General features: G+C 35.0%; 1 protein-coding gene and 1 pseudogene across 4 annotated transcripts in view; both read left to right on the plus strand.

Annotated features, from left to right (window-relative positions):
- Homer1 (homer scaffold protein 1) overlaps positions 1 to 27,427 on the plus strand; it is a 133,714-nt gene that overhangs the window by 63,908 nt on the left and 42,379 nt on the right. For all 3 annotated transcript variants that reach the window (XM_087201159.1, XM_021248538.2, XM_004870212.4), the window contains one exon: positions 2,768 to 2,907. In XM_087201159.1, coding sequence (XP_087057285.1) covers positions 2,768 to 2,907 — 140 coding nt within the window. The remainder of the gene's footprint in view (positions 1 to 2,767; positions 2,908 to 27,427) is intronic.
- Positions 2,939 to 27,286, plus strand: LOC147821231 (mitochondrial nicotinamide adenine dinucleotide transporter SLC25A51-like; annotated as a pseudogene). Its single transcript, XR_015447377.1, has one exon. The product of XR_015447377.1 is annotated as a mitochondrial nicotinamide adenine dinucleotide transporter SLC25A51-like (transcript).

The raw sequence follows: 27,427 nt of genomic DNA on the forward strand, positions 1-27,427 counted from the left end.
TTTGTTTTGTTTTGTTTTGGTACCGGGTCTCAAACTTGGGACCTTGTGCTTGCGAGGCAGGCAGTGGAACCTGAGCTAAATCCCCAGCCCCAAGTTTTTTATTTTAATGTTTGAGTCAAAGATAAAAAGTTTGTTTTGTAGAAGGATAGGGTGGCTTTTTTAAAAAGGAATAATAAAGTTGAATGTTTAGAAAATACACAATTTAGATTGAAGAAGTCAAAACTAGAGATTTAAGAATATGTTAAAAAAAATTTTCACAGTGCTATTTTTAGCATATCTAAAACTTCTGGAGTTTTTTGTGGTTTTTTTGGTTACTTATGTGGTAGGAAAAAAGGTTTTTTTCTTTTATGCCTTTATGTACTATCAAAATGTTTTCTTGTTTTCATGAGCAAATATAAGGTTTTTTTCAAACATACTTTGGGTAGACTTTATTTTTAATGATCTAATATTACTTTAATTAAAGCTAGCTGATCTTTAAGTTTTCTAATGAAAAACTTGCTGCATTAAGATACTGGAATTGTTGCAATGTTTAGTCCTTCTTCCCCTTCCTTTTCTTTACTAACTTCCCTGTGAGATCAGTCTTCCCATTTCAGTAGAATTGAAATTCATGCCTTTCCCAGGCCCTATACCTCAGCCCTCATTTTTACTTCTGAAGTGACAAGAGAAAAAAATCCTCAAAAGGTAGGAAAAACCAGTAATCACACTGCTACCCATCTTCTCCTCTATCTTTTGATCCTAATCTGTTTATGTCCCCCACATCTTTGTCAGCTGATTTCAGAAAATTCTTAAATTAATCCTTGGCTTCTATCTCTGCTTATTCTCTTTGATTATAAGATCATTTGTTTCTAGTATTTTTATTGAATCAAATCTTGGCCAACTTAACTCTTCAGCAGATTGGACAGTCAACCTTGATTACTTGGGTTTGGCCTATTTTGTAGAAAAATAGGCCTCATTTATTAATACAGAAGTTGTTAATCTCATGGGGTTTTTTTACTGACCGCTTAAATCTTTTCTGGCTAATTAAGATAATCCACGACTGACTAAATAGTAACATTATTGATTACTGTTCCCATTCCCATTTAGTAGAATTTGATTTTGTTCTAAAACAATTTTATATTGCCATATATACTGTAGGTTTTATTCATGCGTTGACTCTCAGTGAATGGAAACAGGTTTCTGGAGAAAGATTTAGTAAGAATGAAATTAAAGGTCAAAATAGAGGTTTCATTGACAATTAAAATGATAAATAATTTGGAATTAAAGCATATCCTTGATAATTTTATAGCTTATATAATTTACAGCAATATGGTACTACTAGTTAAACTATTTAAATATAAAATAAAATACATATAACAATCAAAAGTCCCAAAAAGAAATTAATATTTTCCTTATTTCTTTCTAGTATTTAATGTATAGCATTTTAAATGTAAAGTATGTTATAACCTAGATACTGTTTTATATTCTCATATCTTTTCTGATTATAAACATTTTCCTATCTTCATCATATTCTATTTGAAGAAGTCTTGAATTCTCTCTAGTTTACAAATTATGACCATCCTTGCACACTGTTAGACACTTGGGTTTTCATTTTCCCTTCTGGCAGAGATATTTCAGTTGTCGAGTTCTATTGCCCAGGGACTATAACAGGTCTACCACATTACTGGTTAGCAGTACTCATTAGCATTACTTGCTAGCACCTCCCCTGGTTAACAGTTTATCATATGACCCTCTATCTCATTCCTAGTGCCAAATTTGGATAGTCTGATGATGGCAGACACAAGAATAAGTGCCAGCTTGAGTTCATATTAAATTTCATTTTTTGTCCAGAGGGATAAATTCACTGTGCTAGGGAAATCTTAATTCATCCAAAAATCAGAGGAATTTTTCTGAGAAAATAAGTCCATTGTGAGTACCAGACACAAGCTGAAATGCACTAGTGTCATTATGTATACTATTTTAAAGAGGTATTTCTGGTTTCTTTTCTGAATAGCTCTATATGAACTGAAAAGTAAGGCAGATTAAAAACTTGAAGGGCCGGGGATTTAGCTCAGTGGTTCCGCTGCCTGCCTCGAAAGTGCAAGGTCCTGAATTCGATCCCCGGTACCAAAAAAATAAATAAACAAAATGCACCTCCTTTAAAAAAAAAAAAAAAAAAGAATGGAAGGGAGAAATGGAAACAAACCTTGGCTAGGGATTTAGCTCAGCGGTTCTGCTGCCTGTCCTGCAAGCACAAGGACCTGAGTTCAATCCTCGGCACCAAAAAAAAACAACAAAAACTTTAAACTATTTTTAAATTAAACTTTTTGCAGACTTCATTCTCCCTTTTGCCTTCCTTATTCTTTTCTCTTGGCATCCCTCTCATTACCTACTTCTTCCTCAAAGTGAAAATCACATTTTGAGTTTGTGTGCCATCTTATTTTTCTTCTGAAGAAATTCTTTGCATATTTTATTCGGACCATTACTTACATTAACCTAAAAGTTTTTTAGCTTTTTAAAAGTACATATCTAAAATGTGTTTTGTGTACATTTCTAAATTGTATTATATTTTGGTGAATTTTTCTGTGAGTTGCTTTTGCTTCAAAAAGTTATTTCTTGTTGGGTGAAAGCACATGTCTCAGCTACTTGGGAGACTGAGGCAGGAAGATCACATTTCAGTGGAAATTTGGTTCATGTGAAAGGATGCATCAGAGTCAGTTTTAAACTGAAGATTACGTTGTGTGCTTAAACTAATATGTAACTCTTTTCTTCTTCCCCATCCCTTTTCAAGGAATCAGCAGGTGGAGATCTTCAGTCCCCTTTAACACCAGAAAGTATCAATGGGACAGATGATGAGAGAACACCTGATATGACCCAGAACTCAGAGCCAAGAGCTGAACCAACTCAGAATGCATTGCCATTTTCACATAGGTACAGATTCAATTCCACAATCATGATTAAGTAAGATATATAAATAAGGAAGCTTTATGTTTTCAGATACTCTCAAGGTCAGAGTTCTTTTATTAATTTGAGTATTGTTGCCTAGATGAACTGGAACGAACATTTCCTTTATCCGTGTAGAAGGAGTAGGGAATACTGATCTAATTTAATTACAAAAAAACTGCTTTTCAGCAAAACAAAATATAAATCCCTCTACCTTTTTTTTTTTTTTTTTTGGTACCGGGGATTGAACTTGGGTCCTTGTGCTTGTGAGGCAGGTGGCAGAACCAGTGAGCTAAATCCCCGGCCCCAACCTTTTTTTTTTTTTAACATTGGCCCTTAAGGGGCTCCTTGTGTTAACCTGGTTTCTATTTTCTTGTTTGTTCTTAAGGGGTAGAAGTTGTATTTTTAAAAAAATAGACTTTCCACTCTGAAATTACATTCTGTTAGGGTGATCTCATGTGATTTCACAGAATCAATTAGTAGATAAACTTACAGCATAAGCTGGTTAATGTTAATGGCAGATTTATTTTTGCTTACCAGTGGGAAGTAAAGCCTAACTTGCTTCCAAATTTTAAAAGAATTTGGTATTCTGAAGGGTTAGTTTGTCCGAAATGTGTGTTGCAAACCAGATAAAATAATTATTGGCCATACTGTGGTGTTTTTAGGATGTAAATGTTAAAGTTAATTTTTCTTCTTTGAATGCTTTTCACTAAATAGTATTAATTAAAATTAAGGAAAATTTTCTTTTGAACATTTTTCTGGCTGACCACTTTTTTTTTTTTTTTTTGGTACCTGGGATCAAATTCAGAACCTTGCAAGGCAGGCACAGTGCCACTGAGCTAAATCCCTGGCCCTGGCCACTTTTTGAAAATCAGATTCTTAAGATTTGTGAAGTGAGATATTTCAAATTCTCTTTTTCATGAGAATTTGTACTTCGGTTGAAATTTGTTGAATACTAGGGCTACAAAATATATTAGAAATTAACATTGAGGGGTCATGATCAGGCTGAGGAAGAAGAAAATTAAGGGTTTTTGGAATGAACAAGAAAAAATGATTTGACTACAAAGCTATTCTAATTTGTTGGTTAAAATGGTAATTTTGAATAAAATAGTTAAACTTATTTTGGAATTATAATGGATTTCACGCTAAACACAAGAAAATTTCTAGTTCTGACTTGAAGACTGTTCACATGATTTGTTAATCCATTTTTCAATGACTATAATTGTTTTGTAATCTTACAAAAGATCATATTCTTAAAAAATAACATAATTAATATGCAGTTTTTAAACTACTTACATTGAAAGAAGGAAAAATTTCCTTCCTATTAAGTTACATTTAAAATATCTATTTAATAAATAGACTTAACACCACTGAACATAATTATACTTGATTTCTTTAGCACTTAAATTGAGCCTGTGCATTGAATACTGTGACATTTAGAAATAAAAACTTTTTAATGTAACATCGAAAAAGCTATTTCTGGTTTACTTTCTACGCCTACAATTCTATAAATGTTTACTGTTTTCTTGATCATTAGTATTTGGCGTTACTTACCTGGGATTGGTGTTCATCTAACTGATTTCTCTCTGTTTATGCAGTTTAATAGGAATCACTTTGGCTTGAAGTTATAGTTTCTTTGACTACTATAATTTATAGATTAGCCTTGGAGATATTTGACAGAATTCTAAGTATAAAGCTTAGCAGGTCAATTTAAACTTTTAACTATGTTAAAGATATTATGTACTCTTAGAGTTTTCTTATTTTAAGAATACTTAAGGCCAAGTGTGGTGGTGCACACCTGTAATCCCAGCACTTAGGTGGCTGAGGCAGGAGAGTTGCCATGAGTTCAAGGCCATCCTGGGCTACATAATGAGTTCAAGGCCAGACCAAACTACAGAGTGAGCCCCTGTTTCAAAAAGAAACACAACTATAGAATTTTAGAAGACTTAATCTCTGTATTTGTTTTGATTTTTATATTAATCAATATTCTGCTAGTTACTGGGGATGAAGCTCAGTGGTAGAGTACCTGCCTAGCATACTCAGTGCCCTAGATTCCATTCCAGCACCACCAAAAAGGAGAATAAAAACTGATTCAGCAGTATGTCCTGGATTACTGTGTAAAATGTTAAAAGTTTAAGAAACAAAGAAGACTAAATCTCAGAATACAGATGAAGTGTCGTAGTTCACATAGCTCATTAGCAAAAGCTTGGAGTCAATATCTCAGCTATTTTGACCCTAGTTATGTACTGTCACCTAGTAGTATATTTCAGTCAGATACCCAACACAAGCACATTGTTGTGTCAGGAAGTCTGTAAATATTCCTATCCTAGGAGACCTGGGTACAAATAATCAATGTTTCATGAATTAGAGACAAAAATATTAAAATTAATTTTATTTAAATTTTGAACCCTCAAGTGTTTAAATTGGATATACAGTTCTTTTTTCCATGACTAAGGAAGACAATTAAAATCTTACATTCTTAAGGGTTATTTAGATTGTTTGTCTTCCTTCCTTAGTATTTAACAAAAAAGAATGAGTAGCAAAAAATTTTTGCCAGTATTTGTCTGTTCTGGTTGATTCCATTTTGCTGCTAAATACAGAGCAAAATCACAAGAACGTCTGTACTTAAAAAACACTGAGAACCAATCCCTGATACCAAAAAAAAAAAAAAAGTTAAAAACACTGAGAACGTAAGGAACAGTGATCTAGTCAGTCAAGTTCATTATGAATTGACTGTAGTAATAGCTACTTCCATTCTTTTTTAAAACTCAGATTTCATTCTTCAGTCTCATTAATTCATTAATATACCAAAAGGAAGCTTTGTTTTTTTTTCATTTAGCCCTGAAAATTTTAGTAATGTAGTTATAGTTTATTCTTTACTCTCTTAAGTTTTATTTTCAAAATTTATTACGTAGCTTTGAAGATAAAAGCAAGATTTCATTTTATAATTTTTTATTATAACATTTTTCAAATATATATACAGCAGAATACCATAATGGATTCCCATGAACACAATGCCCAGCTGTAACAATTATTAAAAAATGACCAGTATTACTCCATCTCTACCCGACCTGCTCCTCTACCACTGTATTAATTTAAAGCAAATCATCCACAGATACTTTTTAAAAGATAATTTTGAGGTTTAAAAACTTTTGTACTAAGCTGTTAAAACTTTTTATATTAAATCTAATTTAATGGCATTGTAGGTTACCTTGAATCATTTACTCCTTACTGTCTAATATTTTTATTATGCTGCTGAACTAAATTTTAAATGCATGAGTTAATCAATACTTTTATGTCTGTGTCATAAACTATGCAAAAATACTCTTATTGAATAAGTTTCAATGAATTGATACTTTTAGTATACTTTTTTTAAGAGGCAAGAGAATGATTTATTAGGTAAAGATTTTAGAAATATAGGACACACTCAAGGGTGGAGTGCAGGTACTCAAAGAAATGAGGCAACTTCTTTAATGCTTTAAATGTTTAGGAATGTGTGAAATAGGTAGATTATGAAGATTAAATATTTACTAATGTCTTTGGGGACATGTTATTATGTTTTATCTAAATTTCTATTTCTTTCTTTAAAAATTATTTTTAACCTAAATAATACTACCTCTTTAGGATTGAATAGAAACACACTGACCCACAGATGTCTTAAGGCAGCCTTTGAGCTGGTAGTCTTAGATTAGCTGTGAAGTAGATACTAATACTAGCAGGTACATATAGTACAGAGTTTTACTGTCTCCTTCCAGGGAGTAGTTTGCTTCATAGTGTCAGGTGTGTGAAATTCTAGAACGTACTTATTTCTTATAAATAATAAACAATAGGGTTTTTTTTAAAGATTTAAAACTACATAACATTCTCTTGGAAATAGTCCAGTGATGTTGAAATGTAATACTGAAAACTAAAAGTTTTCATTTTGTTTGTTACAGTGTTATGATTCTCAGATATGCAGTACAATATTGATAAATAACTGCTGTCATATTTTGAGAACAGATGTTTATATAAACCAGCAGGTTGTGAAGCTATTTTTGTACTGATAAATTTTGATAGGAGTTTGATTACTATAATGGAAAATAAACTCTTGGTTTTTTTGAGGGGGGGTTGGTACTGGGAATCGAACTCAGGGTCTCACGCTTTGCCAGGCAGGCACTGCACTGCTGAGCTATATCCCTAGCCCAAATATAGGCTCTTTTAAACACTGAATATATTTAGACTTTTCTAATGTTTAGATTATGTATTCTCATGGTGCTGCTAGTCCTTACAGATTTTAGAGGTACTGCATGTAACTTCTGTTAGAGATTTTTCTGCCATTTCATGTATTTATGTGTTTTCAACAGATGCTCATTAGAGGAAGTATGCACAGATGTTACTTTTGATATTGCTTTAAATGAATAATTATAATTTCACAAAAGGTTATGAGTAAGTTTACTCAATTTATATTATCAAAATTTTACTATCAAAGTTTTGGAAAGCCGCTATACTTTAAAAGACTGACTAGGAATTTTTATATAATTCAAAGCTAAATTCACTGGAAATTTTAAATAAAATTTTAATTAAAATTTTAGAATATAGGTAGGGGATTTAGCTCAGTGGCACTGCACCTGCCTCACAAGCACAAGGTCCTGAGTCAATCTCTGGTACCAAAAAATAAAAAATATATAAATATGTATTATATATTATTTATATATATTTGTATATATAATTTAAATATATAAAATATATTATATATAATATAAATTTAAATATATAAAATACTTATTTTTAAACTAAATTAAAATATGCAAAAAGTACTTATCTTGAATTAAATACAGTTTGTACCTATTTGAAGATGAAACAAATAGGAAAAAATGAATAGCTCATACAGGTGCTGAAGTACTACATACTGTGGTATCTGTCTCCCTCTTCTACGGGTAGAAAACAAAACTTAGAAGGTTGTAGTTATGAAGTAAAGTGAAAATAATTTCTGTGGATAACTTTTGTTTGGATAAAACTTTGTGTATGAAACTGGGAATTGATTTCACAAGATGTTACTGTATCATTAGTATAATTGTAAGAGAAAAACTAAGCTGTAGAATTTTTCTTATGGATTATAGTCCTAATTGGCTTAAGTATCATTGCTCTGCCATCAGACCTCAAAAATTAAGTTAGGCTTTTCAAATTTAATTGAAAACAAAGACAGTTTTTCAGTCTTAGAGACAGTTTAGAGATTTTGGAATTTCCTTTATCATAATTGTGAATGGGTGGCATTTTATAAGAAATACGATAGTCATAAATAATTAACATATAGTCATATATATGTATATACATACATACCTTTAATTTTCTTCTAAAGTCTTTAAAAGATTTTGAGGAAAATGTTAAAATTTGCTGAAGCATTTTGTTCAGGCGTTAATGTGATACACATTTTTTACAAAAAGAAAAATATATACTCTTTTTCATGTGAGAAAGCTATTACTAAGCACCTCTAGTGGGAATTACTATTATTATTAATGGTAAAGAATGTTCATTCACCTTCTAAGTAATTGTCAGCTTCCATTTTTAAGATGACTAGCTGGAATTAGAAGTGTGATCAATTGCCAGCGATTAAATTGAGTGTAGATCAATTAAGATCTCTTCCTGTAGAGGATTTTAAAAATTCCTGTTCTCTGTTTTTGTTCATATCAGACTACACAGGGGATTCTGTTGGAAAACAGGTGTGTGATATGGACAGTTCTGCTCTAGGATATAAGGAAAAATGCTTTTCCTTTGAACTGGGCTTTTGTCTTTCCTCTTGGCAGAGTAGTAAGGGCTGAGATCAAGGTGTGAACATAGCCTGAGACTATGCAAGCTGTGTAAGTGTGAAATTTATATTTAGATCTATGGTAAAGTGGACTTATGCAGGGTTCATCTAAAGATACTAAAGTTTTTGAAAAATGAGACCAGAGGGATGGAGATGAGATGACCCATTACACAGAAATGTTTATAAAGATTGGAGCCAAATCTCTCTTTTTGGGGATACCACATTAAACTCACATTTCATATGAAAATAAGTTAACAGTTCACTTAGTGTATTGCAAGTAGTCATGTTCCAAGTACTACTTATACTGTGTGCAAACTATATAGGTATGACTATATGGCTGAAATAAATGTCCATCATGCTTTTATTCGTATCAGTTTGCTATTTTCCATTTATAGTTTAGGTTGGTAATATATGCAGTGTTTCTCAAATCATTCATTTTTATGACTTTGTCTTGAATTGAAGTATAAAAGTTGGTATTAGAACTTTGAAAATAGAAGGAACTTTGACTGTTATGCAGTCAGCACTTCATTTTACAGTAGAAGCAAATCCAGAGAAGCATGTTGTTCAATAACATCATTTGCTAATAGCTAGATTAGAGTAATCTCCAGAAGCACTGATCATTAGACTCTATCCTGGGAGGCAGCTCTTTCTCTGCTAAGCTCTAAGGCAGTTTATGTTCTGTTTCACTTCAGATACTTATCATCCTGATTTTTATCACTGTTCACATTTGCCATTGCTTGTTAAACTCTTCCACTAGGTTTTTCAGCTTCTGAACTAAGCCTTATTACTTGGCTTTCTTGGTATCCCATATAGTTTGCAGCCATTTTTAGGTATGTTAGAGATAATGGATTTTTAAGCAAATTAATATGTATGCTTTTATGGATTTGCTCAGTTAATACTGAGATGTCAAAGCAAATAAGTAGGTGCAACTTGAAAGTTAGAATCTAAAATATGTCACATATTGGGCAATACTAACTGTAAACCTTGGTTCGGGAGAATAATTTCATTCCAGAAACATGCTTACAATCCAAAGCATTAGTATATCAAAGCGAATTTCCCCTTAAGAAATAATGGAGGGCTGGGGATTTAGCTCAGTGGTTCTACTACCTGCTTCGCAAGCGCAAGGTCCCGAGTTGGATCCCCAGTACCAAAAAAAAAAAAGAAATAATGGAAAATTAGATTGTTTGTTCCACAACCCAAAAGTATTCACACAAAAATGATTATAATACTGTAATATAATTCAAAATGTAAAGAAAAATAAATTAACTTGTACTTACCTTTGAAAACCTTCATGGCTGGTGTGAGGGAAACGAGAGAAGGGTTATATTGTTTAGGACAACTTCCACTGTCACTAATGGAATCACTACTACCTGTTGGCTCAGAGGAATCTTTTTCTTTTTGTGCAGCTTTAGCAAAGAACCTATCCAATGACAGTCCTCCTGCCTCAGACTCCCAAGAGCTGGGATTTACAGGCATGCACCACCACACCTGTCCTTTGCATTTATTATTTTTAACAATAACTTTATAGAGATATAATTCACATACTGAACAACTTATGAGTTTAAAGTAAACAGTTCAGCAGTTTTAATATATTCAAAGACTTTGCAAACTTCACCATAGTAAACTTGAGAACATTTTCATCACTGCCCCCCCAAAAAGCCTGTCCCCATTAGTCGTCATTCTTTTTCCTCATACATACTCTCCCCACTTCCAACACTAAACAACCACTAATCTGCTTGTCACTAGAGATTTGCCTATTCTGAACATTTCATATAAATGAAATCATTAAGGGTTAAGGGTATACCTCGCTCATAAAATGCTTACCTGCCGTACATGATGCCATGTTCAATCCCCAAGATTGCCAAAAAAATTTATTTTTGTTCTTTTGTAACTGACTTCTTTTACTTGGTACAGTATGTGGTGTGGTGTTTTGTTGTGTTGTGTTGTGTTGTGTGACGGTCTCACTGTGTAGTTCAGGCTGGCCTTGAACTCACTATGTATCCCAGGCTGGCTTCAAACTTGCAGTGATCCTCCTGCCTCAGCCTCCCGAGTGCTGGAACTACAGGTGTGCACCACCACGCCTAGCTACTGTATGTGTTTTTAGGTTCATTTGTATTATAGAATATTATCAGAGCTTCATTTCCTTTTATTGCTGAATAATATTCCCATTGTATAGCTGCATTGTACTTTATTCATTTATCAGTTAGGAGACATTGTGGTTGTTTTCTACTTTTTAAAAGTTATATTATTAAAAATAATGTTGCTATGAACATTTGTGCTTGAGTGTTTTTGTGGATGTATATTTTCACTTCTGTTGGGTAAATACCTAGGAAATTTCCCCCCAACATTGTGTAAGAGTTCCAATTTCTCCATACAGTGTCACCAACACTTCTTACTGCCTTTTATGGGTGTTTGTTTTACGGTGCCTGTAGGAACCCAGGTCCTCATGCACGCTAGATGAGCACTTTATCACTGACCTAAACTCCTAGCCCTCTGTCTTTTTTTTGTTATAGCCATCCTGATAATTGAAGTAATATCTCATTGTGATTTTAATTTTTATTTTCCTCGTGACTAATCCTGTTGAACATCTTTTCATGTATTAAGCAGACACTTGCATGTCTTGTTTGGAAAAATGGCTATTCATATCCTTTGCCCATTTTTAATTGGACTGTTTTTCTCTTTATTTTTGAGTTGTTAGAATCCTTTATATATTCTAGATATTAACCCCTTGCTTGAAAAATGATTTGGAAATATTTCTCTAACTCTCTAGGTTGTCTCTTTATTTTTTTGATAGTATGCTTTACAGCACCAAGATTTTTAAATGTAATTCCAATTTAGCTATTTTTCTTTGTTGCTTGTGCTTTTAGTGTCTTATTTAAGAAATTGTTGCCTAATCCAAGGTCACAAGATTTACATCTATGTTTTCTTCTGAGTTTTAGCTCTTACATTTAGGTCTTTGATCCATTTTAAGTTAATTTTTGTATATGAGGTCAAATTGAGCTCCTCTTTCATTCTGTTGCATGTGATTGTTCAATTATCTCAGCCTTATTTGTTGAAAAAATTGTTCTTTACCCATTGAAATGTCTTGGCACCCTTATAAAAAGCCAGTTGACCATAAATGGTAAGGGTTTATTTCTGAACTCTCAATTTTGTCCCATTGATTTGGCCTGTCTTTATGCCAGTACTGCACTGTCTTAATCACTGAAGCTTTGTAATAAGCTTTGAAATTGGGATGTGAGTCACCCAACTTTGTTCGTCCTTTTCAGGATTGTTTTGATTCTTTTCAGTACTTAAAATTTACATGCAAATTTTAGTTCATAGAAATTCCATGTGAATTTCATTGTGAATTTCTTTGAAGAAACCAGTTGGGATGCTGATAAAAATTGTTTAATACTAATGAACTGGGCTGGGGATTTAGCTCAGTGGCACTGCACTTGTCTTGCAAGCACAAGGTCCTGAGTTCAGTGACCAGTACCTAAATAAATAAATAAATAAAACTAATGAACTTTCTGAGCTTGTTTATTGCTTTTAATAGTTTGTTGTTGTTGTTGTTTTTTGGTACCGGGGATCAAACTCGGGCCCTTGCGCTTGCACAGCAGGCAGCGAAACCACTGAGCTAAATCCCTGGCACTTTTAATAGTTTTTAAAGTGGATTCCTTAAGATTTCCTATTTATAAAATTAAGGCATCTGTAAATTGATACAGTTTTACTTCTCTACCTTCCTGGATGTCTTTCATTTTCTTAACTAATTAATCTTAATTAACTAATTACCTTTCTGGAATCTCCAATCCAGTGCTGAGTAGAAGTGACAAAGTGTAGATCTAGTTGGAGCACATAAAACTCTTCCGATCTGTGAACATGAAATATTTTCCCATTTAGTGTTTCTTTACCTACTTTCAACCATGTTAGTTTTCAAATCTACTTCCTTTGTTAAGTTTATTTGCATTGTTGATAATATTATAAGTGGAATTGTTCTCTTAATTTCATAATTATTTGTTCAGTTAGTATTTAGACATATAATTGATTTTTGTGTAGTGATCTTGCATCCTACAAACTCACTGAACTTGATCATTATTTTTAATAGGTTTTAAAATGAATTCCCTAGGATTTTCTATATACAAAAAATAGCCAGACTCTCACTGTTAAGTGTGTTAGTTACGCATTTTTCCTAGATTTTTTTTTAATCTGGGTGAGCAAGTTTTTTGTTTTTCTATTTTTTTATTTTAGCAGTAATGTTTACTGCTGTTGATTAGTGATTTCCTCCCTCATATCTCTCCCCCCAATACATGGGGTGGCTTTAGGATTTTATTATGCATTGGCACATTTAGCAAGATGCTTGCCTGATGTTTAATTCTGAAAAGTTAACTGATCAGTTATTTTAAAGGAAAGGGGAACTGGACTGAGAGAAAGAATTTGTATTAAAATGTCTCCATTTAAAAAGAACTTTTCTTGGGCCGGGGATTTAACTCAGTGGTTCTGCCGCCTGCCTCGCAAGCGCAAGGTCCTGACTTCGATCCCCAATACCAAAAAAAAAAAAAGAACTTTTCTTGTAAAAATTTAAAACTTTCATGGCTTCCAGCTTTTTATCTCTCCAAATGTGTGAAGTCGCTGTTATGGAGTGTGGGCATGGAGTACATTTTCTATCTGATATTTTAAAGAGACATTTTTTAAAAACTAAGGTTTTGGGGGGGTTTGTTTTTGTTTTTGCAGTACTGGGAATTGAACCCAGGGTTTTCATACTGAGCTGTATCTGCAGTTTCTTTTTTATTTTATGTTTTGAGACGATGTCCAGTGACTCTGAAGCATGTTCTCATTAAGCAACAACAACAACAAAAAATAATATACTAAAAGTTGTTCATTTCAGATAACTAATTTCTACTGTAACTATCACCCTAGGGAAGACTCATCATTTTTTCTCTTATTGCAGTATGAGAATGCCAGGTGATGATTATTTTAAATGATCAGTTATGTGATCAGTACTTGTTTTATGCCGATAGTGTTCTACCTATTTTGTCATGAATGGATTGTGTTTCTGAATGCATGTAGTTGAAAAGAATATTCAACATACATGTGTAATAACCTTCAAGAAATAATCATGTCATAGGGCATTTTAAAGGCCATAGTCACTAAATAATTCAAATTTTTTTAGTTTCATTTACTGAGGGCACCAAAAGAGTTCAGCTTTTGTTTGTTTTAATTTTGAACATTAGAAGTGCTGCATGACACTCAGTATGAAATCTTAATCATAGTTATGGAGATTGAGTTCATTAATAGCTGCACTGGCATCTGTGGCAGGTTAATGGAACTGCCTGTTAGTAAATGTATCTGTAGAAAGCGTATTTGACCATGTGGCCTAATAGTTTTTGTAATTGGATCATTCTAAGCCCTGGGGTATGCTTTACTTACAAGCTATGTTACTATGAAAAAGACCACCTTGGGCTCTACAAAAAATAGATTCTTTTTCTCTTGAGATATAGAGAATGAATATTAGTAATTTGTTAACTGATGTGAAGAACCATATTATGGGGTGTGTGGTCCCAAAACGCTGCTACTGTATGTTAGTCATACCTTTTCAGCATCTGTTCAAAGGTGTAAATTCTTCTAGCATTACTACTTATAATCACAAGATTCCCTAGCAAGGAAGGGAGATGCTTTTTATGTCTCACAACTTGTAGCACCTGCTGGTTGTGAGGCCCTGAACTAGTATTGAACATACTGTCACTTTTTTTTAATTTTTGTTTCATTTTGGTTTTTGTTTTGTTTTTTGTTTTTTGGTACCAGGGATTGAACTTGGGTCCTTACACTTGCAAGGCAGGTGGCAGAACCACTGAGCTAAATCCCCAGCCCTGGCTTTTGTTTTTTGGAGAGAGAGAGAGTTGTCTTGGGCAGTATGTAATAAAGAAAAAACATCATGTACTTAAAGAGACCACTTTCACTTTTCCCCTTTAACACTTTTAAAATTTCTGCTTGAACGTATTTTTCTTCTTATGGAAAGACTAGACTATTCCCTTCCATCCTGATACCTGCTGAACAGGTTTTTTTGAAAATAAGGAAATACTATTCTCCAAGTTGGCTATTTTTCCCCACTGTGGACACAGCCAGTTCTCCTTGGTGGGTAACCCCTGTGACCACTTTTAGTTTGGGGATTTAGTGGACCATCACTTCTTTTGGAAGAAGAGGATCTGCAGTTTATTCTAAGAAAAGATGCAAATAGTCCCAGACTGAGAGAAGCTAACATGGACAAAACCCAGCAGTTTTAAAAGACCCAGACATCACAGTTCTCACTTTGAAGAATCAAAAGAATTAATACTTTTAAGGAAGACACTTAGCTGTTTGAATCGCTGTGTGTCTAGATAACATTTAAGCTATCTTCATATAGAAGAAGAAAAAATGACTTGGCATGTCATCTAGTGTTTTGTTCCTTTGGCAAATTGCTATGTTACTTGCTCCACTAATTTTCAGAAGACTTAAAAGCTCTTGGTGAAGAAAAAATTATTTGTTGAGAATCAGAATAGCTGTGGTTCCTGATGAAGATAGTAACAAATAAGCAACTTAATTTTCCAGAATTTCTAAGTAGAATTGGTTCATAGGTGCCATTTCTTTTAAGACTACAAGTATAGCCACTTTTCTGTATGTAATCTGATACTCATATCTTGGTCAATTAGATCTGCTATCATAAGAGAGCACTTAACTCCCTACCTCACAGGGATGTTGTGAGGCAAGTTTTAAATGTTTCTAGGAAAAGTTTATAAATAATAACTCTTACTTGTCTCTTTGTTGATAGTTTCTATAAGATTGTTAGTTTTAAATTTTAAGCTGCTTTCCTATAGTTATGAATGGATATTAGGTACTTTTTTAAAGTGGAAAACAATGAAGTTGTATTCATCAGTGAGCACCTTTGTATGAAGAATAATTTTGATGCATGAAATGTTAAATTGATTCTTTTTAAACAAGAGCTTTTATGCAATTATAATTAAAGAAAAGCTAAAGTGAAAATGTCTGGTTTCCCCTTTTATTTAGTTGGGATTTAATTATTCATACCTATTGGAGAGAGAGAAAACGTAACCCAACTTAGCAAAAATGAAAATCTTAGGACAGGGTTCAAGCAATATACCACAGAGATGCTCAGAATTTAGATTTTAAAACCTCAGTAAGTCATACAGAGTGGCATACACCTATAATCCCAGCACTCAGGAGGCTAAGACAAAAGAACTGTGAGTTTGAGGGTATCCTGACCTTTGTGAGACCCTGTCTCAAAAAACAACAAACAAATAAAACTTATTAAATACAGGTGAAATTTCAGTAATATTTTCACTAAAGATAGAATTACTTTAAGTATAGAGATTTGATAAGTTCTTGTTTCATACCAGTATCACATTAGAAAGTACTAAGTAAGAGGAAGATGTTTAATATGAGTTAAAATTCATGCATAGAAAATTGTTAAGAGTCTGAAAATTTTAGTCTCCTTTGTTCAATTTCATTTTCTTTTTTCTTTTTTTTGGTACCAGGGATAGAACTCAGGACCTTGCACTTGCAAGGCAGACACTAGAACCACTGAGCTAAATCCCCAGCCCTCAATTTCATTTTCATAACATATTATAGGAAAAATTGCCTAAAATGTTCTGTTTAACATAGACCAACCCACCTAAGTTTTTCAAGTCTGAGCTTAGATACAGCACATAAATTATCAGGTAATGGCTCCCAGAACCAAGCTTTAAAATTGCTATCAAATTTCTACTTTCTGCTGTTTGTTCCTATTCAATATCAAAAGATGAATCAATTAAAAGTAAATTTAGAGAGTCAAGCCTATAAGCTCATATTTGTAAATAAATAAAGATTCTTTTTCAAATTTCCGTACTATTTGAATATTTTATAACTTATTCTATGTGCTATTAAAAAAAAGAAATGGACAGTCTTAGGATAAGAGCATTGAGATGTAGAAGTTATTTGAAAAGAGAACATGCTTTGTCTGTCTCACTTTCTAAGAAAATGTAACACCTTTACTTTTCTTCCCCGAGCTGGGATGGAGCATAGGACCTCACTGTCTAGGCGAGTGCTCTGCCACTGAGCTACAGCCTCAGCCCGAACTACCTGTAGTAGATGCTTTAGGTGAGCCACATGCACTTCACCAGAGACCCCACTCCTGTTGTCTACATGAGAAATCACTTACTCCTGTTGTTTAGCTTGTTAACTTACTGTACTTGTATAGGAATGGAAACCATATAATGAACTTTTTTTTCACTGTTACTTTAACTGCTCCTTTTTCTTTTTTTTTTTTGGTACTGGGGATCAAACTTGGGACCTTGCGCTTGCGAGGCAGGTGCCGGAACCACTAAGCTAAATCCCTGGCCCCAGCTTCTTCTTTTAATAGTTTCATCATTAGCCCCCATGTAAACATTTTATATGCCTCTACTATTAATACAAATAAGTTGGTCCAATTATAGTGTCCTTTATTAATTTTAATGCATATATGTTTGAATAGTGCAACAATTATTTTGAAAATTCTAATCTCATAATAATGAAAAATTATGTAACAGTGAGCTAGATTGAGGATAATGAAATTATTGATAAAATTTTATGTATAAGAAAACAACAAGAACGAAAGAAAGAAAGAATGAATGAAAGAAAGAAAGAAAGAAAGAAAGAAAGAAAGAAAGAAAGAAAGAAAAAAGGAAAGAAAGAAAAAGCCCGGGATTTGGCTCAGTGGTGGCGCTGCCTGCCTCCCAAGTGCGAGGTCCTGAGTTCAATCCCTGGTACCAAAAAAAAAAAAGAGTGAACAAAAATAAAGTTCTTTAAAAATAATTCTTCCATTTAGCTCAGTGGTGCCATGCCTGCCTCGAAAGTTTGATCCCTGGTACCAAAAAAAAAAAAGTTCTTCTTTTAAATCTTGTTTTTTAAACACCAAAAATAGAAAGGAAAAAAAAAATAGAAAAAAAAAACCAAACACCAAAAATAGAATCTAACACTAAAAAGCCATTTTTGATTAAAATATTTAGAGAAAGGGTACTGTTACTGCTCCCCTTATAGTACAGTAGCATCTGATACAGTATGTGTATTCTTCTAACCAATCTATTGTAGTAAGCAAATGTTAAAGTTAGTGAACATGTGGTTCAGAAATAATGAAGAAGCTGGGCATTGTGGTGCACGTGTGTAATCCCAGCACTCGGGAGGCTGAGGCAGGAAAATCACAGTGTGAGGCCAACCTGGGCTACATAGTGAGTTCAAGTCCAGCCTGAACTCCTAATGAACTTCCCTGTCTCTGAAAAACCAAAAGAAAAAAAAAAAAATGAAGAAATGTAGCAGTATTAGTCATTACCTTAAAATACTGCTTTTCTGGTATTTTAACCTTAGAAAGACTTTTTTTTTTTCCAGTACTGGGGATTGAACTCTCGGGTCCTTGTGCTTGCGCAGCAGGTGGCGAAACCACTGAGCTAAATCCCCAGCCCTAGAAAGACTTTCTTAATAATGACTTCCTATTTTATTATGGAAATAGTTTATAGAATGCATCTTGATCGCTCGCAGGCTGTCCTGCAGACTGGCGGGCGGCACTGGGCATGGGGCTGGCACCTGCAGCCATGGGAAATCCAGGTATCAAAACTGACTCCAGAGACAGTTTACAGGGGCTGGTGATTTAGCTCAGTGGTTCCGCCACCTGCCTTGAAAGCGCAAGGTCCCGAGTTCAATCCCCGGTACCCCCCCCAAAAAACAAACAAAAATTGACTCCAGAAAAGAGAACCTAACAGACCAGTAGCAATGAAAGAAATTGAGAAAGTTACCAGAAACATGTCATTCCCTACAATGCAAGGCTTAGCTGATGTCACAGGTTAAAAAATCCTACATGAGCAAGAGAGATCAGAAGCAACATGATGGATTCAGAAGCTCATGAAAAGAGGCCACCAATCCTAACATCTTCAAAGCAAGACGTATCACCTCACATTACCAGTGTTGGTGAAATGAAGCATTATTTGTGTGGCTGCTGCCCAGCTTTCAGCAATATAGCAATCACGTTTCCAGTTCAGAAGGTCCTCTTTTGGCAGCAGCTTTATGGAATCAAAACCCAGGATGCAGTACTTCAGTTGAGGAGGGATGGATTTCAAAACTTGTATTGTGGTATCCTTCCCCCATTAATGCAGAAAACAACTACCCTGACACTTACGTTTGATCTGTATGAAGGTTTGTCTTGCCTTCTCCATAAAAACGTCAGTGCTCTAGAGTTTGCAACTCGTGGTGTGGCTGCAATACTTGCAGGGATAACAAGCCCTTTTCACTCCTTTGGAAAGAGTTCAGACATTGCTTCAAGACCACAAGCATCATGACAAATTTACAAACACTTATCAGGCCTTCAGGGCACTGAAATGTCATGGAATTAGTATTATCGAGACTTGGTGCCTGTTCTTTCCTGTAATGGATTAAGCAATGTTCTTTTTTTTGGCCTTCGAGATCCCATAAAGGAGCATCTGCCTACTTCAACAACTTACAGGGCTCATTTGGTTAATGACCTTATCTGTGGAGGTGTACTGGGTCCCATGTTGGGGTTCTTGTTTTTTCCAGTTAATGTCATAAAAACTCGCATACAGTCTCAGATTGGTGGGGAGTTTCAGCCTTTCTCCAAGGTTTTCAAAGCAGCTGGCTAGAATGGGACAGAAAACTGTCATCTCTTCAGGGGTGCCCATCTGAATTATCATCGATCTTCATCTCTTGGGGCATAATCAGTGCAACTTATGAATTCTTGTTAAAGATCATATGAAAAAAGTCACCAGTGAAGCACCATGTATCAACTGAATAGACCTGAGAAAAATGCAGTTTGACTTAGGTTCAAATTGGCCCCAATACAAGTTTGTGTCATTGAGTCCAGGCCACTGAGAATTATGGGAAAGCCATTTTCCCTGAGCATCAGCAAAACAGAATAAAAGGTTTCAGTAGAGTCTTTTTTTTCTTTTGTTTTTAATTTCTTATCATTACCAGAGAGCTTTAGGCTAATTGCTGGTAAATAGCTGTTTATCTGGTGGCCTTTCACAGGGTATCCTGAAATGAGCAGGACATGATTCTTTTCCCCAAAATAGCCTTTAAGCCTTTTGTATTGAAGCATATAATGGCCAAAACCAGCCAGGGAAAATGCCCTTAGGGCCCTAGGACTTCTCAGGCTAACTTTGTTACTCCATTTCTTCTTTGCTCTCAAGAGCAGTTGCAGAGGGTAGTCTTCATTAAACCCAAGCATATATGTGGCAGGATATGGGCAGAACAGAAAAGAAAAACAGCTTATTTGGTCATCTTTTATTTTTTGATTGGGTTTTTTTGTTGTTGTTGTTTTTTGTGGGGTTTTTTTGGTATAGGGGATCAAACTCAGGACCTTGAACTTCTGAGACAGGTGTGTGCTACTGAGCTAAATCCCTGTCCCTATTTGGTCAATCTGAATTGTTGGTGTTAGTTTTGAAATTAAGCACCTGTTGGGATAGTCATAATCCAGACTGTTTTCTGTTTAGATGCAGTAGATGGAATGATGCAGCTAATGAAATTTCTCATTTTGTTTTCTCCCTTTGGACGTTTTGGGTTTTTTTGGTCCTGGGGATCGAACTCTGGACCTTACACTTTCAAGGCAGGCGGCAAAACCACTGAGCTAAATCCCTGCCCCTGAACGTTTTCTGTTTAATTTTGAATGTGACCTTAAGCCCTTCCAAAATATCCTTATGTTAATTTTACTGATTTCATTGCCAAAAGATGGGAAGATTAAAGATTTTTATAGGTGTTTGTTAATTTGTTAATTACATATAGTTCCTATTCTCTCTAGCTTGGTTTATTTGAATTACTGGCTCCAATTTAACAGAGAGCTTTGGATGCTTTTTCCCCCTTGAGTAGTAATTTGTCATATTTGAACATCCTGTTTTCTTGAAGCTATATATTTTTAAAAAACACTTCCATACATTTTAGGAGTCTGTTAATATTCCAGGTGTTTTTGTTTTGTTTCGTTTTCTCCCTCCTTCTGATTTCTTAATGTTACAGGGTGAGAGGGGGAAAAAATCTCAGGATAGCTCTTGCCCCACAGTGTTAGCTTTCTTTATTTTATTCTTGGAAATGGAGACTCCTCTAGAATTTCACATTTGGGGAACCCAATTTTACCATTGTATCATTAAAGCTAGATTGGCAGCATATGATCTAAGTAAAAACATTTGAAGGGTTATGTTGAGTAATAGGTTGGTGCTAGCTAGATAGCCTACTCGTCCCTTACTAAGCCTGTCACAGAATCAGAGAATATTTGAATATTTTTTCCAGATTGGTAGAATGCATCTTGAACCTGAGTTAATTCAAGAGGATATAATTTCCTGGGAAGAATGTGAATTCAAGTTAAGCATCCTCAATCCAAAAATTTGAAATCTGAAATGCTCCAAAGTCTGAACTTTTCAAGTACCAACATGATGCACAGTTAGAAATTCCACACCTGACCTCATGTGACAGGTCACAGTCAAAACAGAGGCAGACTGACATATTGTATAAAGTTACTTCTAGACTATATATAAAGTGTATTTGAAACAAATGAATTTCTTTATTTTGAAACAAATGAATTTCATTTTTAGACTTGGGTCACATCCCCAAAGTATTATGTACATGCAAATATTCCAAGTCAGAAAAGATCCAAAATCTGAAATATTCCTGGTCCCAAGCATTTTAGATAAAGGATACTTAACTTGTAATATAAAGGTTCTGTCATCATCTTGTTGGGTTCTAAACATATTTTTGCCATCATCTCCCTCTCAAAAATGAAGAAATTGTACCTAAATTCTTCTGGCTATGCCACCAGTAATACTTACTCAGACAAATGATTTCATCTCTCTGAACAACAGTTTTTCATCTGTTAAGTAAGGGAAAGTTGGGATGTGATTTCTGAATACAGTGGACTCGACTTATGAACTCAGTTCATTCACAAAGGCTGGTTGTAACTCAAGTTGGTTGACTGAAGGCTCAGGCTCCTCTAGATAGCCTTCAAAATCTCTCTCCTGTATACAGGCAGATCTCCGTGCCCTTAGACACTGGCCCAAGATTTCTCAACCCTACACAGGAAAGGATGTTGTAATGTTCTTTCCAGAGCTCTGTAAGGGTTAAATCTGTATCTTAGACCATCTGGAAGCTAAGCAGCTGGCATGTGCATCATCATCTTGTAATAAGTTAAAAGTAAAATTCTGGTCGTAACCCAAGTTGTTCATATGTTAGGCCAGTCCACTGTACTTTTGTCTTGATTATCTTAAGGTGATCCTGTATTTAAGTCCAGGAAGTGAATAAGATATCCTGTTATGGCCTTCCATGACTGCAAATGAGATTTAGTACCAAGTTTATAATCATTAAAACATTGATAATGTTACAGTGCTTTGCAGAAGAACTCATTACATAAAGCAAATTAACCATCTTTCTCTTTTTTATATTATCTGCACACATAATTAAAATTACTTAAATTCTCTCCAGATGGGACTATGGATTCAAAATGTGTGGTCCGTCAGTTACTACATTTCAACAGTAGATATTTTTTAAATTAAATCACTAGCACAAGAGGCAGCATAACTTCTTATATTGTGGGATAGATTCTTAAAATGAAATAAAGTTCTGAACTGTAACGCTATCTGATACCTATACTTATTGATTGAAACAGACTAGATTAAATTTCTAGGCTGAATGAAATCTGTAATTGAGAATGGATTTTAGCAGTGTTAAATCATACTCAGCAGGGATGGAGGGGCTAGCTCAGTGGTAGAGCATGTGTGGTTTCAATCCCCAGCATCCTCCACCAAAAAATCATAATCAACAAACAAAAAAAATTGCATGCCAGGCTTGGTGATGCATACTTGTAATTCCAGCACACTGGGAGGCTAAGGCAGGAGGATTGCAAGTTCAAGCCCAGCCTGGGCAATTTAGTAGCTTAGCAAGATCCTGTCACTTTTTTTTTTTTTTAAGTTTTCTAATTAAAAAAACTACTGAGTATGAAGCTCAGTGCAGAAGTCCTGGGTTCAATCCCTAGTACTGCCCTTTTTTAAAAATTGCTGTACCTAGTGTCTGTCTTTTTTTTTTTTTTTTTTAGACAGGGTCCCACTGTGTAGTTCAGGCTGTCCTCGAACTCACTGTGTAGCACAGGCTGGCCTCAAACTTGCGACGATCCTCCTGCCTAAAGCTCCTGAGTGCATTGAGATTATGGGTATGTGCCACCATGCCCGGCTAGTGGCTGGCCTTGAAATGTTTTATCAACTGGTGGAAAATAAAGTCAAATGCAAAAAATAAAAGAATAGCTGAGTGTGGTACCACATGCCTGTAACCCCAGCACTTGGGAGGCAGAGGCAGAGGGATCACTGCAAGTTCATGGCCAGCCTAAGCTACACAGTGGGTTCAAGGCCAGCCTGAACTACATAGTGAGACCCTGTCTCGGGAAAAAAAAAAGTCAGACGTAAGCATTTATACTGCTATATCTAGAAATAATAGTATAGACATTTACCCCTTTAAACATTATAGTTTGACAGCTTACCTGTGAGTCATACCTTACAATCTAGTACAAGTTCTAGACTAATTTATGGAAAGGAAGTGTCATACCCAAAAAGGCCACAGAAGATTACCCCTTGCATTTAATTCACTGAAGTTCAGTAACATCAAATAAGATAAAGACCATCTTTGTTATTTTCCTTTACTTTTCTTCCTGAAGAGATCATCTTGTAATAATTTATTTGCCAGTATCAGTTTCAAAACACTGAATGCTGAGCCATGAAGTACTAAACAGGTAAAGGTAAAGGGCCTTGCTCAGTTTAAATTTACTCCTATGTTTTTATAAATTTTAATTTTTAATAGTTTTGTCTCTGCTCACTTTGTTTTATAATTGTCTCAGAGGAACTAGAACAGATACAGTTTCCCATGTTTCAGAAGGAAATAAGCCTGAGGCATAAGGAGGTTAGGGAATTTGCTTCCCTGCTTCAGTCTTTCACTAATCCATCCTGAAGAAATTAAGTCTCCAGATGGAGACCAAACATCAAAGGGTGATAATCAACAGGATTCATTCTTTTTTTGTTGTTGTTGGGATGTGTTCTCTTTAGAACAAGATTCATTCTTGATTTGGCATCAAATAGGTTATGCATCTTTAAAATACATGGTTGAAATTTACCAGTGAGAACTGAGTATATAGGCTTTTATTCATTTGAGAGCATACTGTACATTTAGATTAAGGCAGTGTGGGCAGGTTGACTTTATAATTACAGTACTTGCATTAACAACTATCCTAAGAGTTTTGTGTGTATACTTGTGTGTGTTTGTGTGTGTGTATGTATGTGTGCATATTGTCATATACTATTGATTATAGGTCTGGTGGTTTGTATTTACAAAGCTAAATTATTAGGGAGTCTTAAGATTTGAATAGATAAAAGTCACTGTAGTTTCCTATATACATTATATGACTTTTTTGCTCTGTAGTCTGTTGTTTAGGTAACATAATTAAGATACATTCTATTTACTAAGGAGCTGGCTAACAATTTTAGTTTGCTATAAATTTTAGGTAAGCTGTATGTTTCTGAAACCATCGTAGCATTGGCAAACATTTGACATACGTCATTCACTGAACTTTTTTTTTTTTAATGGTACCAGAGATTGAACTCAGGACCTTGTACTTGCAAGGCAGGCATAGTGCCACTGAGCTAAATCCCAGGCCCCATTCACTGAATTCTTGTCCCAGAGCTCGTATTTGCACATGAGAGTAGAGCAGCTCTACGGCATCTAAAGGACATTACCACGGCATTTCTTGGAAGCAGCAGGTTGAATCATGCAACACAGCTTCAGAGGTATTCTGCAAAATATGATCACAGGCCTAGAATAGTTCACAAGTGGTTTTCTGTAAACCAATAATTCTAAAACATATCTGGAGGCTAGTAGTACTTGGAAGGCAGAATTCTTTGTGGAGTGATGTGTGTGTGTGTGTGTGTGTGTGTACCTAAGTAATAGCAGGAATGGGAAATCATTTAACAAGTTATGTACTGTTAAGTCACAGATAAGCACGATCAGCTCTTTTCTGGCAATGACCCGTGCATAGGTCCATTTTAATACTCATTTATTCAGAATCATTTATCGAGTGTGTCTTTATGCCAGAACAGATTGCTCTCCAGGGTCTTCATGAGGCAGTACAGTGTATCAGCAGTATGGGGGATGCAGAGGCGGTGTGCCCCTGGGTGCCCTGCAAGCTCCAGAGAAGACAGTCCGAAGTCTGCATGCCTGCTTTAGCACTCTGCCCACACACACACACTGCCCTTCCAACTCTTGAGAAGTATTTGAGTGCTAGACACTGTAGACACATCAGTGAACTAGAAAGACCCTTTGTTCTTGTAGTGTTTAGACTTAAATAGTGGAATAAAGAAAATCATACTACAATTTACTGTGTGATTGCCATCGCAGAAAAGTGCCGTGAAAGAAGAGGTGCACATGATGGCAGAGCAGGCAGTGATGGTCTGACTGTGCTGTAAGCTGGCCTCCTTGTGGAATCACACAACATCATCCTCCAACCATTCAATGAATCACATTCGAACACTGAGGCGCCAGGCTCCAGGCAGAGGGTGGGGTGTCTGCTTTGGCCTTGAAGTAGTTAGGTCTTCAGTGGCTTCATCTTGAGGTCAAAGTAGAAGAAATAAGAGGATTGATTATTATCTAGATTTGAAAGTAAGGTTATAGAAAGAAAAGGCTATTTTCAGTTTATTAACCTGTAAACTTTTTGAGAACAATAGCCGTCCTTATTCATCCTTTAATCACATTTCTAATTTAGTGAATGACACATACTAGGTATGTAATAAACATTTGCTGAATCATGTAACTGGTTAATTGTTCTCCTATATTAGATTTTTTCTCCCTGCAATTAGGGTTAAAAAGTGCTTGAGGATGACACAAGTATTTTATACATCTGTAGCCTCCACAATATTAGACACATGAGTCAGACATGATGGCACACACCTGTAATCCAACAATCAAGCTGAGGCAAGTGGATTACTGTGAGTTCAAGGCTAACCTGAACTACATAGACCCTGTCTTAAAAAACAAACAAACTAAAAACAATATTAGACACATGAAAGACAATAAATACTGTTAATTTATTATATTTAATTCATCGATTGAATTAATTTCAGAAATCACACAGCCTATTTTGTTGTACAGTGACTATCCATACACTAGCATCACATGCCTAAATAGATTAGAAATTCAATCTTTTTTTTTTTTTTTTTTTTTTTTTGGTACCAGGGATCAAACTCAGGATCTTGCACTTGCAAGGCAGGTGGTGGAACCACTGAGCTAAATCCCTGGCTAGAAATTCAATCTTAATGCAGATAGAAAATGAACTACACTTCTTTATTTTACATCTTCTCTATGTAAAACTCAAGAGCCAAAATAAAGAAATGCCCAGATTTTATAGAATTTGTTATATTATTCTCAGCTGCTAAAAACTTTTGAGGAAGAATTGCTTCTGATTAAGTCCAGAATGTCACTTAGCACTAACTGTCTGCTAAGGTCTTGTGTGAATATAGTATTCATAGCACCAGTAAATAGAATCCAAAATGCTTTTCTTTCTTCAATTTCTTTATTGACTTTTACAAAAAATGTATTTGAAAGTACTTCTGTAGAAATGCACGTTTAAATGTATTTTAAAATTATTTGCTTTTAATTTAAATATGAGCAAAACATACAGTGTTTCCTCTTCACAATAGAAAGTCTTCAAACTATTCAAGAATTTTATCCTAACTTGATTGTCTGCATTTTTGATTAGTAATATAAGATTATACTAATTTTTATTAATCCATAGTCCAAACTAGTTGGAGAGCAGTCACTTGCTTTTCAGTGATCTCAGCACCCTTGTCAGGCTGCATATGGCCCATTATAGAGGATCTATAGGGCAGTGAGGCGAAGGAAACATTTAAGAGGAAGCATCATAGCTCTTCCATTTTCTCTGTGGTTGGAAAAACCATAAGGCAAGAGTCTCAGTTCAAGTCCTAGTTCTTTTGCTCTTACATGGAGAACAGTTCTTGTCTATGACAGATCTGGATTTAAGTCTGCGAGTTAGCTCAGGCTTACTGTTAATGAAACTTAATATAAATGAACCCCAAGTCACTGGTCTTAACATAACATGTGACAGTTTCACACAAAGAAAAACTGAAAGTTACAGATCACAAAAGAAGATGCTGAGCAAGGGAAACAGTTTTTGTGAGGAATGTGCTTGAGTTTGGCACTGTTAGTGGAAGAACAACAAGCGAGATTTCCCGCTGTAAGATTTCACTTGTATCATTTTCCTACAGTACAGCTACAGTTGTGACTTTCTTGATGAACTAACCTGGAGTTCAGCCAGACTTCATCACCTTGGCCAGTAAAATTGGTTCTTGGAAATGTAATTTTGCTTCCCTTTCAGACAGATCAACAAAGTTTAGGAGTTGGGGATGCAGGTCAACTGTGGGGCCCTTGACTAGCTAGCATGCATGAGGTCCTGGGTTCAGTTCCCAGTATTGCAGAAAAAGGAAAAACAAAACAAAAAAAACTGGAAAGGAAGCAGAAAAGAGGGAAAAAAGTTTCAGAAGGAATACCAAAACAAAACTCTAGCTTGATAATAATAGCCAAGCAATCAGTAGTAGACTAAGCTATTATTATTCTAGGCTCTGTCATTTCCCCTTCCTTAGGGTCATTTGCATATTACTTTGCAACAGGGCCCTTACCTTTGCATATTATTTACATAGC

The sequence above is a fragment of the Heterocephalus glaber genome, unplaced genomic scaffold (assembly GCF_053883595.1).
Source record: "Heterocephalus glaber isolate CG9 unplaced genomic scaffold, H.glaber_assembly_v1.0 deba00001757, whole genome shotgun sequence".
Lineage (NCBI taxonomy): Eukaryota > Metazoa > Chordata > Mammalia > Rodentia > Bathyergidae > Heterocephalus > Heterocephalus glaber.